The sequence below is a fragment of the Vipera berus genome (assembly GCF_964194415.1).
Source record: "Vipera berus genome assembly, chromosome: 1".
In the NCBI taxonomy this organism is placed as follows: Eukaryota; Metazoa; Chordata; class Lepidosauria; order Squamata; family Viperidae; genus Vipera; species Vipera berus.
The window spans coordinates 125,555,643-125,579,268 of NC_138202.1; the positions used below are offsets into that span (position 1 = coordinate 125,555,643).

Consider the following 23,626-nt stretch of genomic DNA (forward strand, 5'->3'; position numbering starts at 1 on the left):
CCTCCATCTGCTGCTCACCACAGACTGCTTGAGGTGATGTGCCCATTAGGCAGCATGGCAGTCTCGAGGAGGAGGAGGAGGAGGAGGAGGAGGAGGAGGAACTTTTTCCAGTGGTTCTCAGGGAATGGAAAGAGGCAAAACTGTAGTGTTTATGTGTTTGATTGCTGACAGGAACACAGAGGAAGTAAGTGGGTAGCTAGTGGCTGTCAGGAAGTTACATGATTAACATAACTTTGATAAAGAAGGAAAGGCTGGAAGCAGCTGGTTAGCTCCTCTATCAGCAGGAAGTAAACATTCTCCTTTCATCCATGAGTTGGATGCCATAGGAGCAAAATAAGCCAGTCCTTAATTGGAGGGGGGCAGAAAATAGGTATGTTTTGATTGCAGTTAAGAATTGGGCGTGATTTCTTAATTTCCGCTTCATTTGATTGCAACCTTTATGTGTTTTCTGAAAAGCATTGAAAATTGGATCATGCACTAAAGTTTTATCTGGCACAGAAATGCAGCGAAAAATTATTTACCGTTTTTTTAAAAAAAAAATATCACAAGCTGTTGATAGATAAGACAGTATATTTAGAAGGAAAAAAAATCATCCCGAGATCCTGTTCCATTGCCAGAAAAAGGAATCCTCCTGGCAAGGTATTTTAATTTGAAGTTATAGTTCATTGCTTCTGCTTTTAATTCCAGGAACTATAAAATATGTGTTGCTATTTCCCAATGGACAAAGAAGTTTGGAACTGTAAGGCATCAAGGCTAAGTGCTAGCATACAAAAAAAATAATAATAGCAATGTTAGAGAACTGGGAAACTGTGCTGCTGTCATACTGTCACGATTTGGGACATGCATTTTCGAATATTTCATTTTTTTTACCTTTATACAGTATACAAAAAGGAGAGGAATTTGGGATATAGAAAGCCTCAAGCAGTATACACAGTTTCATTTGGTCAGCAGGACTGTTGCTTCATGCCAACTTTAGGAAGACCTAGCAAATTATGGTGATGCTGCCTGAGCATATAACAGGTAACCTATCTTCTTAGAAGGTCTCAGAACATCCAAGAGGTGAGATGAAGGACATAAAAGGCTCAGCAGTGACCTTAGGATGGATATGGGCGTCAAACGGTCTGATGAAAGTAGCATTGTGAACCTTTTAGAGACCGAGTGCCCAAACTGCAACCCAAAACCCACTTATGTCTCGTCGGGTGCCGGGTGAGCGTGGCCAATTGGGCGGGTGTGGCCCATTGGGTGGGCATGGCCCATTGGGTGGCTCTAGCCAATTGGGTGGTCATGGCCCATTGGGTGGGCGTGGCTGCGGTGGTAATGGCAGACTGGGTGGGACTAAAAAGTTCAATCAATCAATTCCAACTTTGTGAGATTTTTTTTTCCCACGAGAAGTTGAAATTGATTGATTGATTGAACCTTTTTTTTTTGCACATGGCAGCAGAGGCCTAAAGTGAAAAGGTTTTATAAAACCCAGCTGAAGGCCTAGGGCTGGGGCAATGGCGCATGTGCCTACAGAGAGGGCTCTGCGTGCCACCTGTGGCACGCATGCCCTAGGTTCACCACCATGGTACTACTGCAACCCATGACCTAGTCCTTTGTGTAGTGATCTCATGCACACATGTGAAAAAATGGTAAGCATGAATCATGACACTGCTTTCATGATATTGACAAAAGCAGGCAGAGTTGCAGACTCCCGTGTGCAGGCTGCTACAACTAGAAAACTCTTAGCTGCTCACATGCCTGCATCAGGTACTTGGGGCAATCCTGAGCATGAGAACAAGGGAACCCTGTATGAAAGAGGCTTCCCACGTGACAAGCTAACCTTTCTGTGCAGCAAAATGCACATCCAACCGGGTCCTGTCACTCAAAGTAGAAAATTATGGAAAGTGAGTGATTTCCTTGTTGCCTTAGTAATGGAAATAAATGTCTGTTCTCTCCATCCACAAGCAGCAACAGATTGGGAAGGAAATGCCTGTAAATACGTTCGGAGCAAATAGTGCATGAAATAGAAAGGCATTTTTTTCTCTAAAATACCTCATCTTAAATAACAAAATGTACAGTGAAAAATTGTGGTACGTCATGGAACCACCCCAGGTGAGGACCTTTTGTGAAAGAACATTAGTGGATAAGAGCTTACATACAGGCTCACTCAATTTGTGACACGCTTAAGAGAAGATTGTATGGAAAGAAAGTTAAGCACAGGGATATTTTTGAAGGAAGAAGATATGTTGGAATGCAGTTGGTGCAGTTGTCACAAGGATCTGCCCTAGAGTGCCTGTCACAGCCATGAACTGTAAAGAGCAAAGATCCTTCTCAGTATAGCCAATTTGTCTCTAATGAGCAAAGTCAGGAAATAGATCTTCCTCTCTACAAATCATGCCCGTCACAGATATCCTCAGGCAAATGCTTCTGACAATTGTACCACTATATTCCATTTTTAGATTACATCCATATTTACCATTTAAGCTGCTGTTCTGTAGGCTCATACTGGCTTCAGAATAGCAGAGTTGGAAGGGACTTTGGAAGTCTTCTACTCCAACCCCCTGTTCAAGCAGAAGTCCCTATACTGTTTTGGAAAAATGGCTGTCCAGTGTCTTCTTGAAAACCTCCAGTGATGGAGCAACTACAATGTCTGGACGCAAGTCGTTCCACTGATTAATTAATAGAATAACAGAGTTGGAAAAGTATTTTGGAGGTCTTCAACTCCAACCCTCTCTTCAAGGCAGGAGACCTTATACCATCCTAGTCAAATGGTTGTCCAGTCTCTTCTTGAAAACCTCCAGCGATGTAGCACCCACAAAGTGGAGGAAAGCTGTTCCACTGATTAATTGTTCTAACTTTTAGGAAATTTCTCCTTAGTTCTTGGTTGGTTTTCTCGTTCTTCATAGGGACATTCCACCAAAATCCCTTCCAGAAAGGCTGGGAGGAACATCTACAAAGATCCCTCCACAAGGCTCTCCTCTTGCTGGTGCTTTTTGTCCCTCTGTTACAGTCCTGACAGGTGTCTCTGCTGAATCTAAGCCATTTTAAGAAATTCCAGTCTGGCTTCAAACACTCTGGTGGCACCTTGCAAGGTATTTAGTCTGTGAGCAGCCACATTCTCCCATTGGACTCGCACTTCTGTTGTGCTCTCTGCCTTTCTCTAGTTGAAAGCAATGGACAGTTGTTTTCCTCCTTAAGGACAGGTCTTGCTACTAATGTAAAATGTATCTATTTGATATATATACCATATAACAGGTATGTATGCAAAATTAAATTGAGTGTATGTATACCAAGAATCAAAATTCATACACTGTACAGCCAGGGATAACAAACAGCGATAGAAATAATACTTTGTTCCTTTGTTGTGTTTTTAGACCTCCCCTCTCTTAGTGAGGAATGCTCAAATAGCAGGATAGCTTTAATTTTTGCCTTGCTAATAGAAGGGAGCTGAGTCAAAACTTGACAGAATTAATTACTTTTTCCCTTAAGCTTCCTTCTTTTCCCTGTATTTTCTTTATTTAAAAAAGATGTAGTGATGCATTGATTCACCATTTTTCCCTTCATCTGAAGCAGAAGAGCTTCATCTTCAGCTCCCAAATAGTCCCAGTAACCTAGTCTTCCTGGGTGTTCCTTCTTCAGCAGTCAGTTGATTATTGGTCTTACGACATGCTTCTAGAAACTGAAGCATGCTATCCCAAGAGGGAAGGAGCACTCAAGGTGGCATAACCCAGTAAAGCATACAGTATTTGAGAGCTGGATCATAAATTAACCCTGTAGTTGGGTTGACAAGGCTGGGAGATTAATAGAAGACAGAAGTTTTCTGCCATCAGAAACAATTGCCTCCTTCTGGCAATAAAGCAATTAGGCAGCCCTGACTCAGAATAGAAGTAAGTAAGTTGTCAGGTTGAGCAAATGAGGTTTCCCTTTCCCTCATAGAGACGAATGGAATCAAGGGAGACCCGAACTTTCTAGTGATGAGGTCCCTAAATGGGGCCATGGGTATCAGTCTTGGAGAGTGCTACACCCATGCTCCAAGTTTTGGTTGTTGTTATTGTTTAATTGCTGCAGGTTGTTTTAATTAAAAAGGCAAGGTGGTGTGCTGACAAGGAAAGCAGCCACTTCAGACATCATTTTTATTTCCATGATTGCCTTTGGATTGAATCTCAGCCTTATAAGCATTCGTGGAAAATGAGAAGTGTATTGTAATTTGCCCACAGTTGCTTTGGATAGTGAGATGGGCAGCATTTATATTTAATTAAATAAATAACAGGAAATAAGAATGAGGAGGGATATCAGCCCACGGCTTTGCCTTTCTGCCCAGGAAACAAAAAGAGACAGGAATAAACTGGTCATGGACCCCTTGGGGTGCCATCAAGAATGACAGGGACCCACTATATCAATTTAGTTTCTTGTGCTTATTAAAGCAGCCTTTCTTCCAGACTTCTGCTTTAAGAAATTGTCTCCTTAAAATTAATGCAACTCTTAAAGCAGCTACATCATTGCATGGAAGCTTAGGAAAAGGCAGGCTTCCTTAGAGGTACTTTGTTGACTCAAGACCCAAAGCACTTCTGGAAAAAATTCAAATTATGAGCAGCCTACCCTTTCCTCAGAGAGAAGTTCTTGGTCAACCAGGCTCAGTAGGAAGAATTGTAGAGCTGCACTGCTTGAGTTGGTTGCCTCTGTTGGTTCCCATGGGACTGTTCGGTGTTTTGTCTAGCAATACAAATAGCAATACTACTTTCCCCCTTCCCACCCCATCTATGTGCCAACTTAGAATGAAAAAGAAGTTGATGGCCTCATTCTATCTAACGGAAGAACCAATCCAGAGCAATAATGTTACTGTACATGCAAAAAAAAGTCCAGATTCAGTTGTTACCTTCTCCAGACAAGGCTGGGAAAGAGTCCCACTTGGAGAGCCACTGCCATTCATGGAACTACTTGGACAAATGATCTATCTTGGAATAAGTCATAATCCGTCTCAAGATGAGAATTGCAGGAAACGATGATCTGAGAGCTGTTGACTGTTGAGTGAAACCAGAGGCATGAAATAAATCCCAAAGACATCACTATCTGACCACAGGGAATAGAAGAGGAGATCGATAGCCAATTAAAACAGATATGTGGCATTTGATCATTTGTGGTTTGATGTGAAGGGTAATTAATGGAAGTGCTGTCTTTTCAGCATTTACAACTCAGGTTCTGGATCAAGATTAATGGCGGCTTTGTTGTAATGGTACTTGCTGGTGAGTCTGCATTGCTTAAAAAGTCCAGAGCTATGATAAAACTTTAGTGTAGACCCCCTCTAACTTTTGTGAGTTATATGGGTAAGATGGTCTGAGAAGTAAGATAATAAAATACCCATGGACACTGTTTTAAAAAATAACATAGAAAAATATCTTCAAAACCTGCTGTTACACCAGGATAGGCCTGAATTCCTTTTTATAAAAATAAAACCAAACAATGCCATTCAATCCAAGCATATGTTGAAATAAAGTGCCCCATTTTGAATTACGCAGAAGAAAATCCACATCCAGAGTTCAAAGATTACCCTTGAATTTAATCCAAACTCAGTTATTGTGTTTTTTTTAAAAAAAAGAAATGGTATTATGATGTGCATATATGATAAAATCTTATTATGTAACTATCCATGTTAGATCTACCAAACTGGTTATTGTTCCACAATCCATTTTTATTTCTTATCACCTTTTCTTCTACTGAATGTTCTGAATGTTTGTTTCTAGTCTGAGATTTTAGTTTTCCTCTTCTATTGAATATATTTAGGAAGAATAGAAAATTATAGAGAAGTATAATGAATTATATTGGCATCAACCAGATTAGCTATACATTCTCTTTTTTTTACCCCATTCACGTCTTAACTGAAACTAGAACACTGCTTACTTCAAAGGGGAAGAGCATGATTGGTGTGAATTCAGAGGAATTGACTCTTCTGAAACTCTATTAATGCCCCCTTGTGCATTAATAACCTAGAGCAGATTCTAGTACAATCATACACAGAAATGGCAGCAGATTCCTAGCGTGCCTATGTATTTGCGAGAATTGATAAAATGTTCTTAAAATAAAAATTAATTTTGGTATTATTTTACCATCGTACAGCAGTACATAAGTCTGCTCACAAAGTATCTCACCAAAAAATAAAGTATTCATACAAAGATACAGACAATCCCCAATTTATTTTTATTTGCAATGTTGCAGATTAGTAGAACAGAAATTAGCTAAAGGAATGGAATGCTATTGGGGGTTTTTTCAATAAATAATTCAGTTTCTGAATTAGTTTTAGATTATTTTTCTATTACCGTATATACTTGAGTATAAGCCGAATTTTTCAGCCCACTTTTTGGGCTGAAAAATTCCACTTCGGCTTATACTCCAGTCAACAAAAAAAACTTACCGAGGACTTGTGCGCGGCCGAGGCTTTGGTGCTTCCGGGATCGCCCGCACCTCTCCCAAGCCACCGCCGTCCGAGACCTGCCGAAGTTTGGGGAGGTTTGGGGAGGTGCGCGCGCACCTCCCCAAACTCCGCGCCTTGCCTGCCTGCTTCTTTCCGCAGCGGAAAGAAGCAGGCAGGCAGGGCGCGGAGGAACGGAGACTTGCCGACGTTTGGGGAGGTTTGGGCGCCTCCCCAAACCTCGGCAGGTCTCCGTTCCTCCGCGCAGACCTGCCGACGTTTGGGGAGGTTTGGGCGCCTCCCCAAACCTCCCCAAACGTCGGCAGGTCTCCGTTCCTCCTGCCGACCTTTGGGGAGGTTTGGGCGCCTCCCCAAACCTCCCCAAACCTCGGCAGGTCTCCGTTCCTCCTGCCGACCTTTGGGGAGGTTTGGGCGCCTCCCCAAACCTCGGCAGGTCTCCGTTCCTCCTGCCGACCTTTGGGGAGGTTTGGGCGCCTCCCCAAACCTCGGCAGGTCTCCGTTCCTCCTGCCGACCTTTGGGGAGGTTTGGGCGCCTCCCCAAACCTCGGCAGGTCTCCGTTCCTCCTGCCGACCTTTGGGGAGGTTTGGGCGCCTCCCCAAACCTCCCCAGGTCTCCGTTCCTCCTGCCGACCTTTGGGGAGGTTTGGGCGCCTCCCCAAACCTCGGCAGGTCTCCGTTCCTCCTGCCGACCTTTGGGGAGGTTTGGGCGCCTCCCCAAACCTCGGCAGGTCTCCGTTCCTGTTTGGGGAGGTTTGGGCGCCTCCCCAAACCTCCCCAAACCTCGGCAGGTCTCCGTTCCTCCGCGCAGACCTGCCGACCTTTGGGGAGGTTTGGGCGCCTCCCCAAACGTCCCCAAACCTCGGCAGGTCTCCGTTCCTGTTTGGGGAGGTTTGGGCGCCTCCCCAAACCTCCCCAAACCTCGGCAGGTCTCCGTTCCTCCGCGCAGACCTGCCGACCTTTGGGGAGGTTTGGGCGCCTCCCCAAACCTCGGCAGGTCTCCGTTCCTGTTTGGGGAGGTTTGGGCGCCTCCCCAAACCTCGGCAGGTCTCCGTTCCTCCGCGCAGACCTGCCGACCTTTGGGGAGGTTTGGGCGCCTCCCCAAACGTCCCCAAACCTCGGCAGGTCTCCGTTCCTGTTTGGGGAGGTTTGGGCGCCTCCCCAAACGTCCCCAAACCTCGGCAGGTCTCCGTTCCTCCGCGCAGACCTGCCGACCTTTGGGGAGGTTTGGGCGCCTCCCCAAACGTCCCCAAACCTCGGCAGGTCTCCGTTCCTGTTTGGGGAGGTTTGGGCGCCTCCCCAAACCTCCCCAAACCTCGGCAGGTCTCCGTTCCTCCGCGCAGACCTGCCGACCTTTGGGGAGGTTTGGGCGCCTCCCCAAACGTCCCCAAACCTCGGCAGGTCTCCGTTCCTGTTTGGGGAGGTTTGGGCGCCTCCCCAAACGTCCCCAAACCTCGGCAGGTCTCCGTTCCTCCGCGCAGACCTGCCGACCTTTGGGGAGGTTTGGGCGCCTCCCCAAACCTCCCCAAACCTCGGCAGGTCTCCGTTCCTGTTTGGGGAGGTTTGGGCGCCTCCCCAAACCTCCCCAAACCTCGGCAGGTCTCCGTTCCTCCGCGCAGACCTGCCGACCTTTGGGGAGGTTTGGGCGCCTCCCCAAACCTCCCCAAACCTCGGCAGGTCTCCGTTCCTGTTTGGGGAGGTTTGGGCGCCTCCCCAAACCTCCCCAAACCTCGGCAGGTCTCCGTTCCTCCGCGCAGACCTGCCGACCTTTGGGGAGGTTTGGGCGCCTCCCCAAACGTCCCCAAACCTCGGCAGGTCTCCGTTCCTGTTTGGGGAGGTTTGGGCGCCTCCCCAAACGTCCCCAAACCTCGGCAGGTCTCCGTTCCTCCGCGCAGACCTGCCGACCTTTGGGGAGGTTTGGGCGCCTCCCCAAACCTCCCCAAACCTCGGCAGGTCTCCGTTCTTCCTGCCGACCTTTGGGGAGGTTTGGGCGCCTCCCCAAACCTCCCCAAACGTCGGCAGGTCTGCGCGGAGGAACGGAGACCTGCCGAGGTTTGGGGACGTTTGGGGAGGCGCCCAAACCTCCCCAAACAGGAACGGAGACCTGCCGAGGTTTGGGGACGTTTGGGGAGGCGCCCAAACCTCCCCAAAGGTCGGCAGGTCTGCGCGGAGGAACGGAGACCTGCCGAGGTTTGGGGACGTTTGGGGAGGCGCCCAAACCTCCCCAAACAGGAACGGAGACCTGCCGAGGTTTGGGGAGGTTTGGGGAGGCGCCCAAACCTCCCCAAAGGTCGGCAGGTCTGCGCGGAGGAACGGAGACCTGCCGAGGTTTGGGGAGGTTTGGGGAGGCGCCCAAACCTCCCCAAACAGGAACGGAGACCTGCCGAGGTTTGGGGACGTTTGGGGAGGCGCCCAAACCTCCCCAAAGGTCGGCAGGTCTGCGCGGAGGAACGGAGACCTGCCGAGGTTTGGGGAGGTTTGGGGAGGCGCCCAAACCTCCCCAAACAGGAACGGAGACCTGCCGAGGTTTGGGGACGTTTGGGGAGGCGCCCAAACCTCCCCAAAGGTCGGCAGGTCTGCGCGGAGGAACGGAGACCTGCCGAGGTTTGGGGACGTTTGGGGAGGCGCCCAAACCTCCCCAAACAGGAACGGAGACCTGCCGAGGTTTGGGGACGTTTGGGGAGGCGCCCAAACCTCCCCAAAGGTCGGCAGGTCTGCGCGGAGGAACGGAGACCTGCCGAGGTTTGGGGAGGTTTGGGGAGGCGCCCAAACCTCCCCAAACAGGAACGGAGACCTGCCGAGGTTTGGGGACGTTTGGGGAGGCGCCCAAACCTCCCCAAAGGTCGGCAGGTCTGCGCGGAGGAACGGAGACCTGCCGAGGTTTGGGGACGTTTGGGGAGGCGCCCAAACCTCCCCAAACAGGAACGGAGACCTGCCGAGGTTTGGGGACGTTTGGGGAGGCGCCCAAACCTCCCCAAAGGTCGGCAGGTCTGCGCGGAGGAACGGAGACCTGCCGAGGTTTGGGGAGGTTTGGGGAGGCGCCCAAACCTCCCCAAACAGGAACGGAGACCTGCCGAGGTTTGGGGAGGCGCCCAAACCTCCCCAAACGTCGGCAGGTCTGCGCGGAGGAACGGAGACCTGCCGAGGTTTGGGGAGGTTTGGGGAGGCGCCCAAACCTCCCCAAACAGGAACGGAGACCTGCCGAGGTTTGGGGACGTTTGGGGAGGCGCCCAAACCTCCCCAAAGGTCGGCAGGTCTGCGCGGAGGAACGGAGACCTGCCGAGGTTTGGGGAGGCGCCCAAACCTCCCCAAAGGTCGGCAGGAGGAACGGAGACTTGCCGAGGTTTGGGGAGGTTTGGGGAGGCGCCCAAACCTCCCCAAAGGTCGGCAGGAGGAACGGAGACCTGCCGAGGTTTGGGGAGGTTTGGGGAGGCGCCCAAACCTCCCCAAAGGTCGGCAGGAGGAACGGAGACCTGCCGACGTTTGGGGAGGTTTGGGGAGGCGCCCAAACCTCCCCAAAGGTCGGCAGGAGGAACGGAGACCTGCCGACGAGCCGCGGCCACACAGGGTATTCCTGTGTATTCAGGCTTGCAGAACGGCGGATCGGCTTATACTCGAGTCAATAACTTTTTCCAGTTTTGGGGGGTGAAATTGGGGGTCTCGGCTTATACTCGAGTCGGCTTATACTCAAGTATATACGGTAGTTCCATAATTTAGAAGAATTCAGCAAGGGGTGGAAGGAATTGACCATACTAACACATTTTGTAACAAAGTTGTAATGTCTTTGAGCCATGTTATAATGTCTTTGAGCCAAATTTGGTCTTAGTCAGAAATAAGATGGCATCCCTTGCTTAAATGAAAAGCACCTTGAATGCTAGTTATGAGTTCAGGGTTATGTGAAATACCAACCAAAGTTTAAAACTTCATTACATAATTTCCCAAATTTGGTCATATTATCTCTTAGTCAAAATATCACTATTGATGTAACTTCCTGTGTTTCCATGCTGACGTATTTATATATTTTCTCAATTCACTGTCAGTACATTCTCTAAGAAATGTTATTCTAGTTTAATATTATGAAGAAGCCTTCCATTTTAAAGGAACAATCAATCTGACAAATATAGAAATGCTTCCAAGAAAATAAAAAGAGCTGGGCTGAATCATCTAATCCAGCATCCTATTTTTCCACTGTGAAAGGTCTCTCTGTGAAATTCATGAGCAAGGGAAAGAGGTGAAGGCAATAGCATTCTTCTGGAGGTTTCACTTAGTCATAACGATCGGTGAGCATTGATAGATTCATCCTGTATAGACCAGAGCCCACAAGCAATTGGTGATCAACACACTCCAAGACAGAGAACTCTTATCATTGATATCTAAATAGCACGATAAAGGATTCTTCCTAATGCACATTGAATGTATTTATTGTCTGTGATATCTGCCAACTGAACGAGTAAAATGAAGCGTTCCCAAGGTGGCCTAAATTAGCTAAGGGTAGGTTAGGGCAATCTGACTTTAAGCAAATCAGTTTTACTGTTAAAAATGTTCATTAAAAAAAATAATCCAGCTTTCCTGACATCCAGCTAAATATCAGCATTTGAATAACCTGCATCCAACACAAAGGCCATTAGCGTATTGGCTTCAATAGCTTTTATGCACAATTGATGTTCACATCGGTGACCTTTCATGATCTTCTGTTGAATTCGTCCCATCAGTATATAAAATACCAGCTCAACATTCCCACCTTTTCAGAATTTCTCTAATGGTGAGTTCTATTGAGTGATGCTTTGCATTTGACATTTGAATTGTGATACAAACATGAATTCCATGGTCGGGTTTCTCCTGCCAGTTTCTATATATAATATTTCAGCTTTTCTGGTGGGATTAAAACTTGGTTATTTCTGCCAGCTTTGAAGGTTGGGTCATTGTAATGTTGGTCCCCCTGAATTTTACCTTCAGGTATTCAGTGATTCTCCCTCTGTTTATTTGCTTTTGATATGCTTTGATTTTTATTTTAGACATTTATATTTTTAACCTCATTACAGGTGGTGGGAAGTATGCAGCTCAGACTCATTATTGATTGAAGCGGCCTATAAGCTCAGTAAATAACTAGGTAAATAAAGAAATATTTTAAAAATCCTGCAAAATTCAGTAATGAATACACAGACATAAACAATTATTATATGGAAATAATATGAAGGTTCATATATTTGGCACAGAAACAATATAATGGTTTACATTACTAATTAATTGTTTGACTGACTGATTGATTGATTATATGGCATCATGTCACTGTTGATCATGTACATAAATCATCCCCAAGATCATTTATCACAAATGAAGGCAAATATAATAATGTTACAGGATCCAGTGGGGATGGGCTCCAGCACAAGTCCAAAAGCTTGGAAGACCAAACTTCTGGTCCCGGTGACCGATCCAGATTGGATCTGGCAAGATCATTTGTTTTCAACTTGGTGCTTCAGGTTTCCTAATGGTGAACTCATCACTTTAGTAATTGAGTCCATCTACCTTGCTGCTGGTCATCTGATTCTTTCCTTTCTTTTCATCTTTCCCAGCATTGTAGGTGTCTCAAAAGAGCTAGAAAATGTGGCCAAAATATAGCAATTCAAGCCTGATCATTTGTACAGTACCTCAAGTGAGAACTCTGAATTGATTTCATCTATGATTCTTTTGCTGGTTTTCTTGCCTATTGTTGGTATTGTCATAAGTCTCCACCAACACCAAAGTTCAAAAATGTCAATACTTTTTCTATCTTGCTTCTTCAGCTTTAATTTCCACAGACTGTCACAATGGAAACCACTGCCTCCACAGTTCTGATCTTTGCGGCATTGTAATATCTTTTCCAAAGTTACTCTACGTAGTAGGGGTGGTAGACTGCTGGTTTATTTTTATTTTACTTTATTTATATTTTTTATATTTTGTATTTATATTTTTATTTATATTATATTTTTACAAATAACTCAGGGCATATCCAAAACACCTTCCTCCTCCAATTTTACCCACAACAACAACCCTGTGAGGTGGGTTGGGCTGAGAGAGAGTGACTGGCCCCAAATCACCCAACTGGCTTTCATGGCTAAGGCAGGACTTGAACTCATAGTCTCCCGTTTCTAAGTTAAGGCCTTAACCACTAGAGCCAAAGTGGCTCTCATGGTTTCTTGGTTACGGATGACAGTTGATTTAAAAGGCAGAAGCTACCCAGAAGCTTCAGTATCTTCATTGCCAATTCTAAGGCTGGTTGTTATACCTGTTAGCAATTGTCTTTATTTTTAATAGTAGTTCCACTTTGCTCACTGTGCTCTCCTTTTAATTATTAGAGTGTGTATTTAAATGCAATCATATAAACGCATCTAGGACAGGGGTGTCAAACTGCCAGCCCGTGGGCTGGTTATATCATGCAGAGGCCGCGCCCAGCCCAGCTCCGGCAATGCAGAAATAGTCATGATACATTGCGACACGTCACGTGATGTGGCAAGTTTGACACCCGTGAGCTAGGAGATGATTTGCATTTTCAGCTAACAGAATACTGTCCCTAGCATAGCACGAGTTATTGATTATTCTTTCTCAATTTTTAAAACCATGCTCATCTTGTTCCAATCTGGCATATTGATTGATTACTTATTGATTAGGTTCCATCAACTCCTTTTTATTATGTAGATAGATTTTCTCCATGCAATCTATCCTTAGCCTGTTCCTTCAGGTCCCCCAATAGTGCGATTATCACCACTGTAACTAAGTCCATTCACCTTGGTTGCCCTCTTCTTCTATTTGTTTCCCTTTCCAGCTTTAGAGACTTTTTCGAGACAACTGGATCTTTGCGTAATGTGTCCAAAGTAGGATCATTGAACCTGGCTATTTATGCCTCTAGTTGTTGTTTGTTGTTTATTGTTTGTTCTTGTTGTTAGCACATGGCGTTGTTCTTACATTGGCTAGGAAACCAAAATAATAATAATAATAATAATAATAATAATAATAATAATAATAATAATAATAATAATAATAATTATTATTATTATTTAATTTTTATACCGCCCTTCTCCCAAAGGACTCAGACTATTGCAGAGTAGTAGTTTGACTGCCAAGTTACCAGCTCTGTTATAGGACATGCTCACACCCTTCTCTAGATCACCATAGGAGTGTGAGCTGGCTTTGCACCAGAAAGAAAGAGAACTGACTCTTCCTGCAGCGTCATCCAAGACCCTTCCTTTCCCAGGAAGGTTCAGAGCCAACAGGAATCTAACTACCTGCACAGAACACCAGCTCATCTCCCACTGAAGTGGTATCTATTTGTCTGCTCACATAGAACATGCTTTCAAACTGTTGGGTGGACAGAAGCTGAGGCAAGTGATGGGAACTCATGCCAACATGCAGTGCTAGGATTCGAACCGCTGGGGCAGAGACCATCTCCAGTATCGTTAAATCACTGGGCCACCACACCTCTATCCCTCTGGTGAGACCTCTGGGTTGATTGTTCAACAATCCATTAATTTGTTTTCTTGGCTGTTCTTAGTATTCTCAAGGGTCTCTTTTAGCACCACAATTCAAACATTTCAATATGTTTTCTATTCTGCTTCTTTAAAGTCCAACTTTTGCTTCCGAAGGCTGTCACAAGCAATGCTGTGGCTTGTATGAGTCTGATTTTTGTAGGTATAGAAACATCATAGTTCATGGCTGTGCTACCAAGTGGTAGTCTGTGGTCTATTTCTTAATTGCTTGTTTCTTTACTGTTGATGACTGATCCTAAAAGGCAGAAGCTGCCCAGCACTTCATTGTCTTCACTGTCGTCAATTCTAAGGCTGGTTGTTCTACCTGCTGTCATTAGTTTGATCTTCTGTATATTTAATTTTAGTCCCATTTTTTCATTGTAATCTTTGACTTCCAGTAGTACAGCTTGCAGATCCTTTGCATTTCATTATCAGGGTAGCCTCATCAGAATAGTGCAGCTTATTGATGTTTCTTCCTCCAATTTTAAAACCACACTCATTTTCTTCCAATCCAGTTTACTTTAATATGTATTCAGCATATAGGTTGGATAAATAAGGAGAAATAATTACCCTATGCTAATTTGGAGCCAACTGGTTTCATCACATTCCATCCAGACTGTCACCTCCTGTCCTATATATAGGTTTCCCACAAGAACAGTGCAATGTTCTCATTATAAATTAATGAGATTGGTGTCAAGTCCTTTCTCTAATTAGTGAGAGACATACAAATTTTCTTTTTTCTTTTTTGTATTCTTTCCATGCAGGGCTCAAATCTATGTTGGATAACCCTAAACATTATTTTGCTTGCATGTGAAAGTTGGAAAACGTTTTTGAAAACTTTTCATATTCTCCATGTCTGTTTTCATCTGCAAGATGTTTTTATAATACTGCTTCTCATCTCTTCTATCCAATCTCTAAAATTTCTCGTTAAGTTCCTTCAAGAGATCTTTGTCTTTCTTGGTTTTGGCTTCTCTTTTCTTCTTGGCAATCTTCATCATCAATTCTGATAGACAGTTTGCTTTCTTCTGTTTCTTGATCTTTAACAGACATTTCACATTAATTGTTAACTACCTTTTTGTTTTCATTCCACAGTTGCTCTGGTTCCCTGAATCAATGAGATTCAGGATTTCAAAGCACTTCCTGATGCTCTCCTTGAAAATTGTAGATCTTATCTTGGTTCAGAAGATACGGTTCAGTATTTATTTTGGAAATTGACAGGCTTTCTCCTCCTCCTCCTCCTCCTCCTCCTCCTCCTCCTCCTCCTCCTCCTTTTGAAACTTTAACATGAGCAGTTCATGATCTGTATCACAATGGGTCTCTGACCACATCTTTGCTGTTGTAGTTGAGCTCTTCCACCTTCTTTTACCAATAATATAATTAGTCTGCTCTCTGGATACTTAGTGTAGTGGTTAAGGTTCAGGCTAGAAATCAGGAGACTGTGAGTTGTAGTCCTGCCTTAGGCACAAAGCCAGTGGGGAAACCTTGGGCCATTCACTCTTTCTCAGCCCTAGGAAGGAGACAAGGGCAAACCACTTTTGAAATCTTGCCAAGAAAACTGCAGGGACTGGTCCAGGCAATTCCCAGGAAACAAAACTGACTTGAAGGGACCAAAAGTAATTCCTACATTGACATTCCAGTTTTCATTCATAAGCAGCATGTCTTGCTTGCATGTTCTATCAATTTCAGTTTAAACCTCTTATAAACTCATCAACCAACTCTTCTCCTGCATTAGTGACTGGAACATTAACTTGAATAACAGTAATTTTAAGAGGTTGTCCACCAAGTTTACTAGTCAGCATAGTACCCAAGTACGGCATTTGCCGTATCTTTCCTGATTATGAAAGCAATTTCTTATTTATTTTTCAAATTCTGACTAATAAACCCTGTGATCATCTGACAGAAAGTGTGCAATTCCGATCCATTCAAATTCACTGATGCCTAAGATGTTAATGTACTGTATAGTCAATTCTTTTCAGCTTTTTCCTGGGTTGCGCTTTCCAATGCTCATGCTTTTTCTGTTCCATATTCTCACTGTAATTCTTTCTCTAGATTTTCTTTTCCTGCATGGCAATATTGATAACTAGACATCCAGAAGGCTTTAATCTATCTGATTCATAAATTGTGTTAGTACTCCAAAAGATCTTCAGCTCTTCCTCGGTAGCATGCTGACTGCCATCCAACCTCAGCAACTCATAATCAGTCACTATGTCATCAATCACTTTATATTGCTAACCACATGCTTTTCTTGATAAAATGCAGGGATGTTTCACTATTGCCTTCCCCTGTGCAATATGAAATGATATCTTCACAGTTGTCATTGAAATAAGCACCCATTTCCAGCAATTTCGTGTATTGCTGCTGTACTGCTACTCCCAGACATAGGTGCTGGTATTGGTTTTAGCTGGGATGACTTTCACAGAGTCAAACCTGTTGACACCCTGGAGCTATAATTTAATGTAGGAAGTGAAATAATATCCAACAATGGTGAATCACTTCCCTACAGTTGTCCCTTCCTGTGGTCATCTGAACGTTAACTTGAAGTTATATGGGTAGGGAGATAGATGATTGGAGGTAAAGACAGAGGTAGAGATAGAGAGATAATGAGGTTGGAAGTAGAGGTAGAGAGATAGCTTTTGACTCACTCCAAGACCCTTACTGCCCCCATTGACTTTTGTCTTCTTTTTGCTCCCACTCCTGATGAGGCATGCTCACCCTGGCCCTCCATGAAGAATCCATATGAGGTCATCTCCCCCAGGTCCTGTGAGGAAACTGCCATGTGCAATTTTGTAAAGAAAGCCTCATGTGGACAGCAGCTGCTTCATGAAGGACCATGCCAAGTAGGCTTGGTCAGAAATGGGGAAGAAAATGGTGAAAGTCAGCTAGGATGGCAAGGGCTGCAGAGTGCAGGGGGCCAAAAGGGCATAGACAAGAGGGAGGGAGGTGGAGGTAAGAGTAGAAGCAACCCTGTGGTTATAAGTACAAGTAGGCTGCCAAGTGACCAAATTTTGTTCACATGACAGCAGGGGGAAGCTGCAGCAGCTGTAATTTTGGGGAACTGGTCGTGAATCCCTTCATTCAGTACCACCATAATTTCAAACAGTTGCTGAATTAATAGTTGTAAGACAAAGACCACCTGCAAAATCTTTAGATGGACAGACAGATAGAAATAATAGAGATGATAAAAATAGAGATGGATATCCGTAACTGAAGCAAAAAGTGGAGAAAAAACAACAATCTGGACATAGTTTCAGTATTAAAAGCCACAGTGACTTGGTGAAATCTGAGCTCTTTTTTTTTTTGGCTAAAGCTGCTTTTTTGATGAAAATCCTGGAACTTCTTGCTGATGACTGTTAAACTGATAGATGTCCCTACTAAATCGTCATGTTTTACAGTGCAAATAGATTGGCATTATTATTTCTATCTTTCTACTGAGTTCATTGCTTGTTCCTTTTTAATTTTATAGCTTCCTGAGCTGAGTGCTAGGAAATCAATAAGTAATTTGGATCCTGGCAAAGTAGAAGAAAGTTATGTTTTGCACTTTTAGTAAATATTTTGAAAATTAATTTATCTGAAGAAAAAGGTGCTTAGTTCATATACTAGCCCATTCATCAGTGCTGTATTATAAATTGCATGGAATTCATACACGCTTGTTTAGAAGGTGAAACAAACAAAGAAACGAATATAAAATATTTGTGATAAGCTTTAGGAATAAAATAAATTGAACTTTCAATATCCACCCCATAATCTGCTGAAACAGATTCTTAGGAATGTGTATTTGGATTTAAATAATTGAGTTCAAAATTTCCTATCAAACTTTGATATGATCTGTAGGAATGCTGTCATTAATTTTGAAGGTAGAATCTTGCCTCATTATCAATATTTGGCTCCTGGAATGATTTTTTTTAATTCTGGGAACAACTGATTTGCTAAAATGCAGACATATTGGATCTATTCAGCCTAATGGGAAATGTATAGATGACAGCACAGGTTTTTGTGAATTATAGCTTACATTCCTTATCGGAATACACAATGCCTGGTGTATTTAGCAACTGCTATGTTGTTTTTCTCAATGGAAACATTCCTGCTGAAAACTTAGTCTTCGTTCCTACTGAAGTAGCACATCTGTCTTTTGCAGAATCACCTTCTCTGTAGATATGCAGTTTGCATAAATTGAGTGACCATTCAGAGCAGGCACCGCTTTATAATCTTTAGGAATCCAAAACAGTTAAGAAATTCTCTTTTTTGTTCAAACTCTGCCACCGTCCATGTTTGAAAGTATTTTGAATTGTTTGCACATAAAATGAAGTGCATAACCAGCTGTGTACTGGAATTAGAAGATGAAATATAAAGTATAGGAGCATTCCATAGCATGTGCAGCCACAGCATCCTGAAGTTGTGTATTGTGAAAAGAGTGAAAGTGATGTTACTTATAAAGTTTTGGTAGTTGCGCACCGGAAGGAATTAAGGTTATTACTTCTTAGGGTGACTATTGCTGCTATTCCTTTGTATGCTGCCTGCTACTAGTTTAGTTAGTCCAGGGGTAGGCAACCTTGGCTCTTTTATGACTCCTGGACTTCAACTCCCAGAATTCCTGGCTCAGGAATTCTGGGAGTTGAAGTCCAGGAGTCATAAAAGAGCCAAGGTTGCCTAACTCTGAGTTAGTCTCATAGTTATCAGCAAACTTTGTTTATAGACCATAGAGTTTCCTGCTTTTTGATATGGAAATATTCAGCATCAGAGACATAGGACTGCAACTTTCCACACCTTGAGGTACTCAGTCCAGCATATCTTGAGGGCTGCTCTTTGGGTAGGTACACAAAATTAGGCTTTAGACATATTTGGTTATGTACTGTTTTAGGTTATTTACAGACCTTGAGTTTGGAAAGAAATTTACTATTGTTTCTACATATGCAGAAAGCATAATGCTGTCTGTTAGTTATATAATCTCCTTTTTTCTAAAAGAAAAGAGATAGAAGTCAAGAGCGTAGATGTAACAACATGGAAATTTGTTAAAACAAAACAGCATGAAATCAGAGTCTGACCTGGGAAACTATACTCTGAGAAAAAAATATATATTTTTGGAGGGAGGCACTATTCCAGTGATTAATATCTAAACTCTCTAAATTGACCACATGCAAAATCAAGTTATTTGGTCAGAAGTGGTATAATCTCTTCTCAGTTTATGCTGGAGATTTATAAATATAATGTAAAATCTCATTACAATCTCTGCAGTGTATTGAGATCACTTCCTGACCTCTCCTATTAGTTATTGCTCATTAGCTTAGTCCTTTAGATATGTGCAGGGAGTTGTTATATTCAGCCTCTCATTTATTAAGAGGATCTGTTGAGTATGTTTACTCTGTCAAATTATAATTTTTATCTCTTCTTTCTTAACCTTCTCTCTCAATTCTAGTTCAGGCTAGTTAAGCCTTTACTTACATTTTACCAAAGCACATTCCTTATAAATCAAGATAGCTAAAATGTGATAAAATGTGTGGCCTGTCATCACAAACACCAGCTTTTTAGACTTGCATCCTACAAGTATGTACGTCATGGACCATGGATTATGATATCATGCTGCACTTTTTATCACTTCCCCAGTATATAATTATGCAGCAAAGTAGTGTTTCGTAGCCAACTTTTTAAAAAATAGTTGGGTAGTAAAATAGTCATAAGATCTAGAAAAGTTTTTCTTAAAAGACTTATTTTATACATTATATACTCACATATGGACTATGGAATGAGACTCTATTTAAGCCTTTAAGGCTTGTGACCTATATATTTCTCTGAAGAAAGCCAACAAGAGCTGTAAATCTGTAACCTGGTGAAGGGTAAAAGCAAATTGGAGCAAGTATGTCCCTCTCTTGGTCCACATTTCTTTTGGAATTACCACTATAACTGCAAAAAATGATGGCTGAATTTAATATAAAGGGCTTCCTTTACGTAGAAACATTGTTCTTCTGAATACTGAAGAACAAATGCCTTACTTAGAATGCCAGGAGGTATTTAATTGGATGAAGCCTGAAGAAGAAAAAATGACGATCTAGAGGGAACTTTATCTGATCTAGTAGGGCAATTAGGCAATTATTATGCTTCCAAGGTTCTTCAATACGCTTTCACTATTTTATACAAAGAATTAAGACTTTGGTTGCTTCCAGGCAAGGAAGCACTGGAAGTCACTCTACCTCATTCATGAAATTATATAGAAGAAAGATGATATTGTCTATTATATGTAACCCTACTGTGTTTTCCCACACCCATTCCTTCTTGTTCCTTTTCCCCCAGAGAACCATGCATTTTTTCCTGCTGAATGCCTTTTGATTATGAGCATTAGGAGTCTTCCTTTGGGAAGCACTTATGCCACAGACCTGACCAAATAATGAGCACAAACAGCACAAACAGAGGTTCAAGGTGTTAGTTATGACGTACAAAGCCCTTCATGGCATGGGTCCGGATTACCTACGGCAACACCTGCGACCGGCGTCAACGTCCCTCCGTCCAGTGCGCTCCCACAGAGAGGGCCTCCTCAGGGTGCCGCCGATCAAAGAATGCCGATTGGTGACCCCCAGGGGGAGAGCGTTCTCTGTGGGCACGCCAGACCTTTGGAACAGCTTACCGGTTGAGCTCCGGACGGCCCCCGACCTTCGCTCCTTCCGGCGCGATCTTAAAACATTCTTTTTCGAACAAGCTGGCCTGGTCTGACGGGATGGGGTTGGGTTTTTAAAATTAGTTCTTAACTCAATATGTATTGATTTTATGGGCATGATGTTTAATTGGTTTTTAATGGTTTTTTAATTTTTGTATCTGATTTTTATTGTGTATTGCCCTGTTCACCGCCCTGAGTCCTTCGGGAGAAGGGCGGTATAGAAATCAAATTATTAATTAAATATTATTGGGAGATTTATGCTCCAGGAAGCTCCAAAGCACAGCTTTCCTTAATTTCAACACCTTCCCAAAATTTGGACTTCATCCAAAAAAGCCATTGCTAAGAATTTGTGGAGTTAAAATCTACACATTTACATTTTGTGTAAGCCTGTCCCAGGCGGTGCATGCTGGGGGGAAAAAACAGCCAGTGAGAAATCCAGGAGATTATGAGCCTTCTTCCTTTGTCTTTACTAACCCATATACTCTTTATCCTGCAGGTCTCATAATACATGAAGGACCCTCGGTTTACCGTATTTTTAAAAGGTGGCAAGCAGTCAATCAACAGTGGAAAGTTCTGAACTATGACAAAACAAAGGATTTGGAGGATCAAAAATCAGGGTCTAGGAGCCATCAACGAACCTCCTCTCAGATCAACCATTCATCCTCCACTAATGGTGCAGCCAGCAACTCCGCTCTAGGAGACAGTGTTGCCCGAGGAGCTGGTCATGCCACGGGTACTTTGTCTGATCATCACTGTGCTTATACCATCTTGCATATACTCAGCCATCTGAGGCCTAACGAACAGAGAAGCCATTCTAGCACAAACAGAGAGCTTGTCATGAGAGTCACAACAGTCTAGCTAAAGTATTGAGGAGGCCTTAATGCAACTGAGTGGGAAAGGAACTCAAAAGCAAGAGGCATGCGAGCTCTCTGCCCTCTCCCCATGCCATCCCCAAGGAGCACAAGAAGTCTTTCCCCAGCCAAGAGAGGGCAAGGCAGACCAGCTGCTCACCATGAAAAAGAGGTTAAAGTTTGGCTGTGAAACAAAGTGCAATATATACTGCAAACAGTGAACTAGGACCAAGTCCTCAAAAAAGGGGCATGGGGGAGCAGAAAGGTTTAATTTGCCATGTATACAATGGAATAAGTAAAATTTTAAAGAATTGCACACCCAAACACATGCATAAAGGAAGAAGGGAGGAAGGTTTGTCTGGGTATTATTTTTTTTTTAAAAAAAATGTATTAACCAGAGGTTTAAGTATTCAAATACAGAAATTATTCTGTGGCATATGCCAATTTGTGTGCCCCAGGATGTTCAAACTGAAATTGCAATTCATTGATTGCTCTTGTTTTGTTGCCCAGGATTTTGTCACATAGCACAGAGATCCCCAACCTTTTGAGCACTAGTTTCGTGGAGAGAGGTTTTTCGGTGGACCGGAGGAGGCGTGCTTTCCTGTACTGCTGGCATCCCGCAGATGGGGCTTTGCTTGTTTGCGCAGACTGGTTTCTGGCATGCTGCGGCCCGGTGCCGATCCATGTACCAGGGGGTTGGGGTCCCCTAACATAGCACATAGCCCTTCTGGTTCTTCTTACCTCTTCAAATAGAATCAGCTAGTACCCTTTGAGGGAATGGGAGGAGAAAGGGAGGGAATTCTCCACTTGAACCACAAACATGCAAACTGCTGTCAAAGCACAAGATACAGATGAATGATTCATCATGGACGTTTCATTTAGAAATTTGTTGAAATGGGCTTTTTTCATATCAAATTTTCTACTTGACCTTTCAACCATTTTCTGCAAAGCCAATTCAATTTTCACTATATGAGTAATTTGGTACAATTCCCTATGATTGTCTTCCTTTTTTAAAAAAAATCTACCTGGCTTTCAGTCTGCAGCCATTTAAGTTGTTTTCCAATCTTCTCCATTTAATCATTTATCAAAAATCTTGTACTTAATGAAATTGGAGTTCTGATTAATTTACCCTGTGGGTTTAAGCACCAACTGTGCACCCTGTTTTCTGGCCTATGAGGGTTTCTAAGTAAACATGCTCAGGATTGCACTGACAAGTTAATTTAGGCTGGATTTACTCATTGCATTCAGCTTGTTTGTCTTCAACTTAAAGTTATGTGTGAATCCACAACCTGCCTAATATAGTGTTTCTCAATCTTAGCACCTTGAAGTTGTGTGGACTTCAACTCACAGCATTCCCAGCTATCCTCCAGCCTTCAAATATCCAAGGTTGAGAAACACTGGCCTACTCTATGTGCAGATTAGGCCATGATGTCCTGTTCCACCAGCCATAGTTAAAAATCATGGCGCGTAGCCTAGGATTGAAGTTCTATGAATTAAGTCAGAGTTTCCTAAGCACCTTCTCATATCTCCCACTAAAATACAATTGCCAGACTGTTCTAAGGAAGCCATCCTATTTAAACTGATGTTTATGACGTATGTTGATAGTTATGTCCTGAGTAAATTGATCAAATTACTATATACATTTTTCTATATATACTTTCACAAGTGCCACTACAAGCTGCCTTGAATTATGATAAATATATACCATCTATGTATGACTATATGTATATATGTGTCTATGTCTATGTACATGTACACATATGTATATGCATATGTATACATACATACTACACTCAAGTTGATTTATTAGATTGGCAGTTATGTTGAAGTAAACATGTGAACACTTGGACATAAAGTAGCTTGTGACTTGTCACTTGGGAAACTCAATATTTACATTTCTCAATTCCCCCCCCCTCGCCCCAATAAAGAGCACAATTGTAGAGTTTGGCCTGAGGAATCCCTTTATTATTGCCTTAGAGCCAGTTAGGTGCCAGCGGAAAAAAAGGCTAGTTAACCCTCCTGAAGAGAATGAATTGGACTGGATGGATTTTAATAGGATGTGCCCTAGACACATTCTGTTGTCACCCAAAAGGATAGTTCATGTGAAATAGAGGGCAAGGAACATTAAAAGTTATCCATTCTAAACCGACCAAAGCAATATCATTTAAGCAAGATAGCAATGGCAAAGCTGCTTACAGAATTATACAATTGAAAGACATCT

General features: G+C 43.1%; 1 protein-coding gene across 1 annotated transcript in view; it reads left to right on the forward strand.

Annotated features, from left to right (window-relative positions):
• The window catches only part of MARCHF4 (membrane associated ring-CH-type finger 4), a gene marked incomplete at both ends in the record, with an annotated part of 156,689 nt that extends 135,277 nt beyond the window's left edge, over nucleotides 1-21,412 (forward strand). Inside the window, one exon of the mRNA XM_081312844.1 lies at nucleotides 21,051-21,412. Within this exon, the coding sequence (XP_081168970.1) occupies nucleotides 21,051-21,412 (362 nt within the window). The remainder of the gene's footprint in view (nucleotides 1-21,050) is intronic.
• Between the last annotated feature and the right edge of the window lie 2,214 nt (nucleotides 21,413-23,626).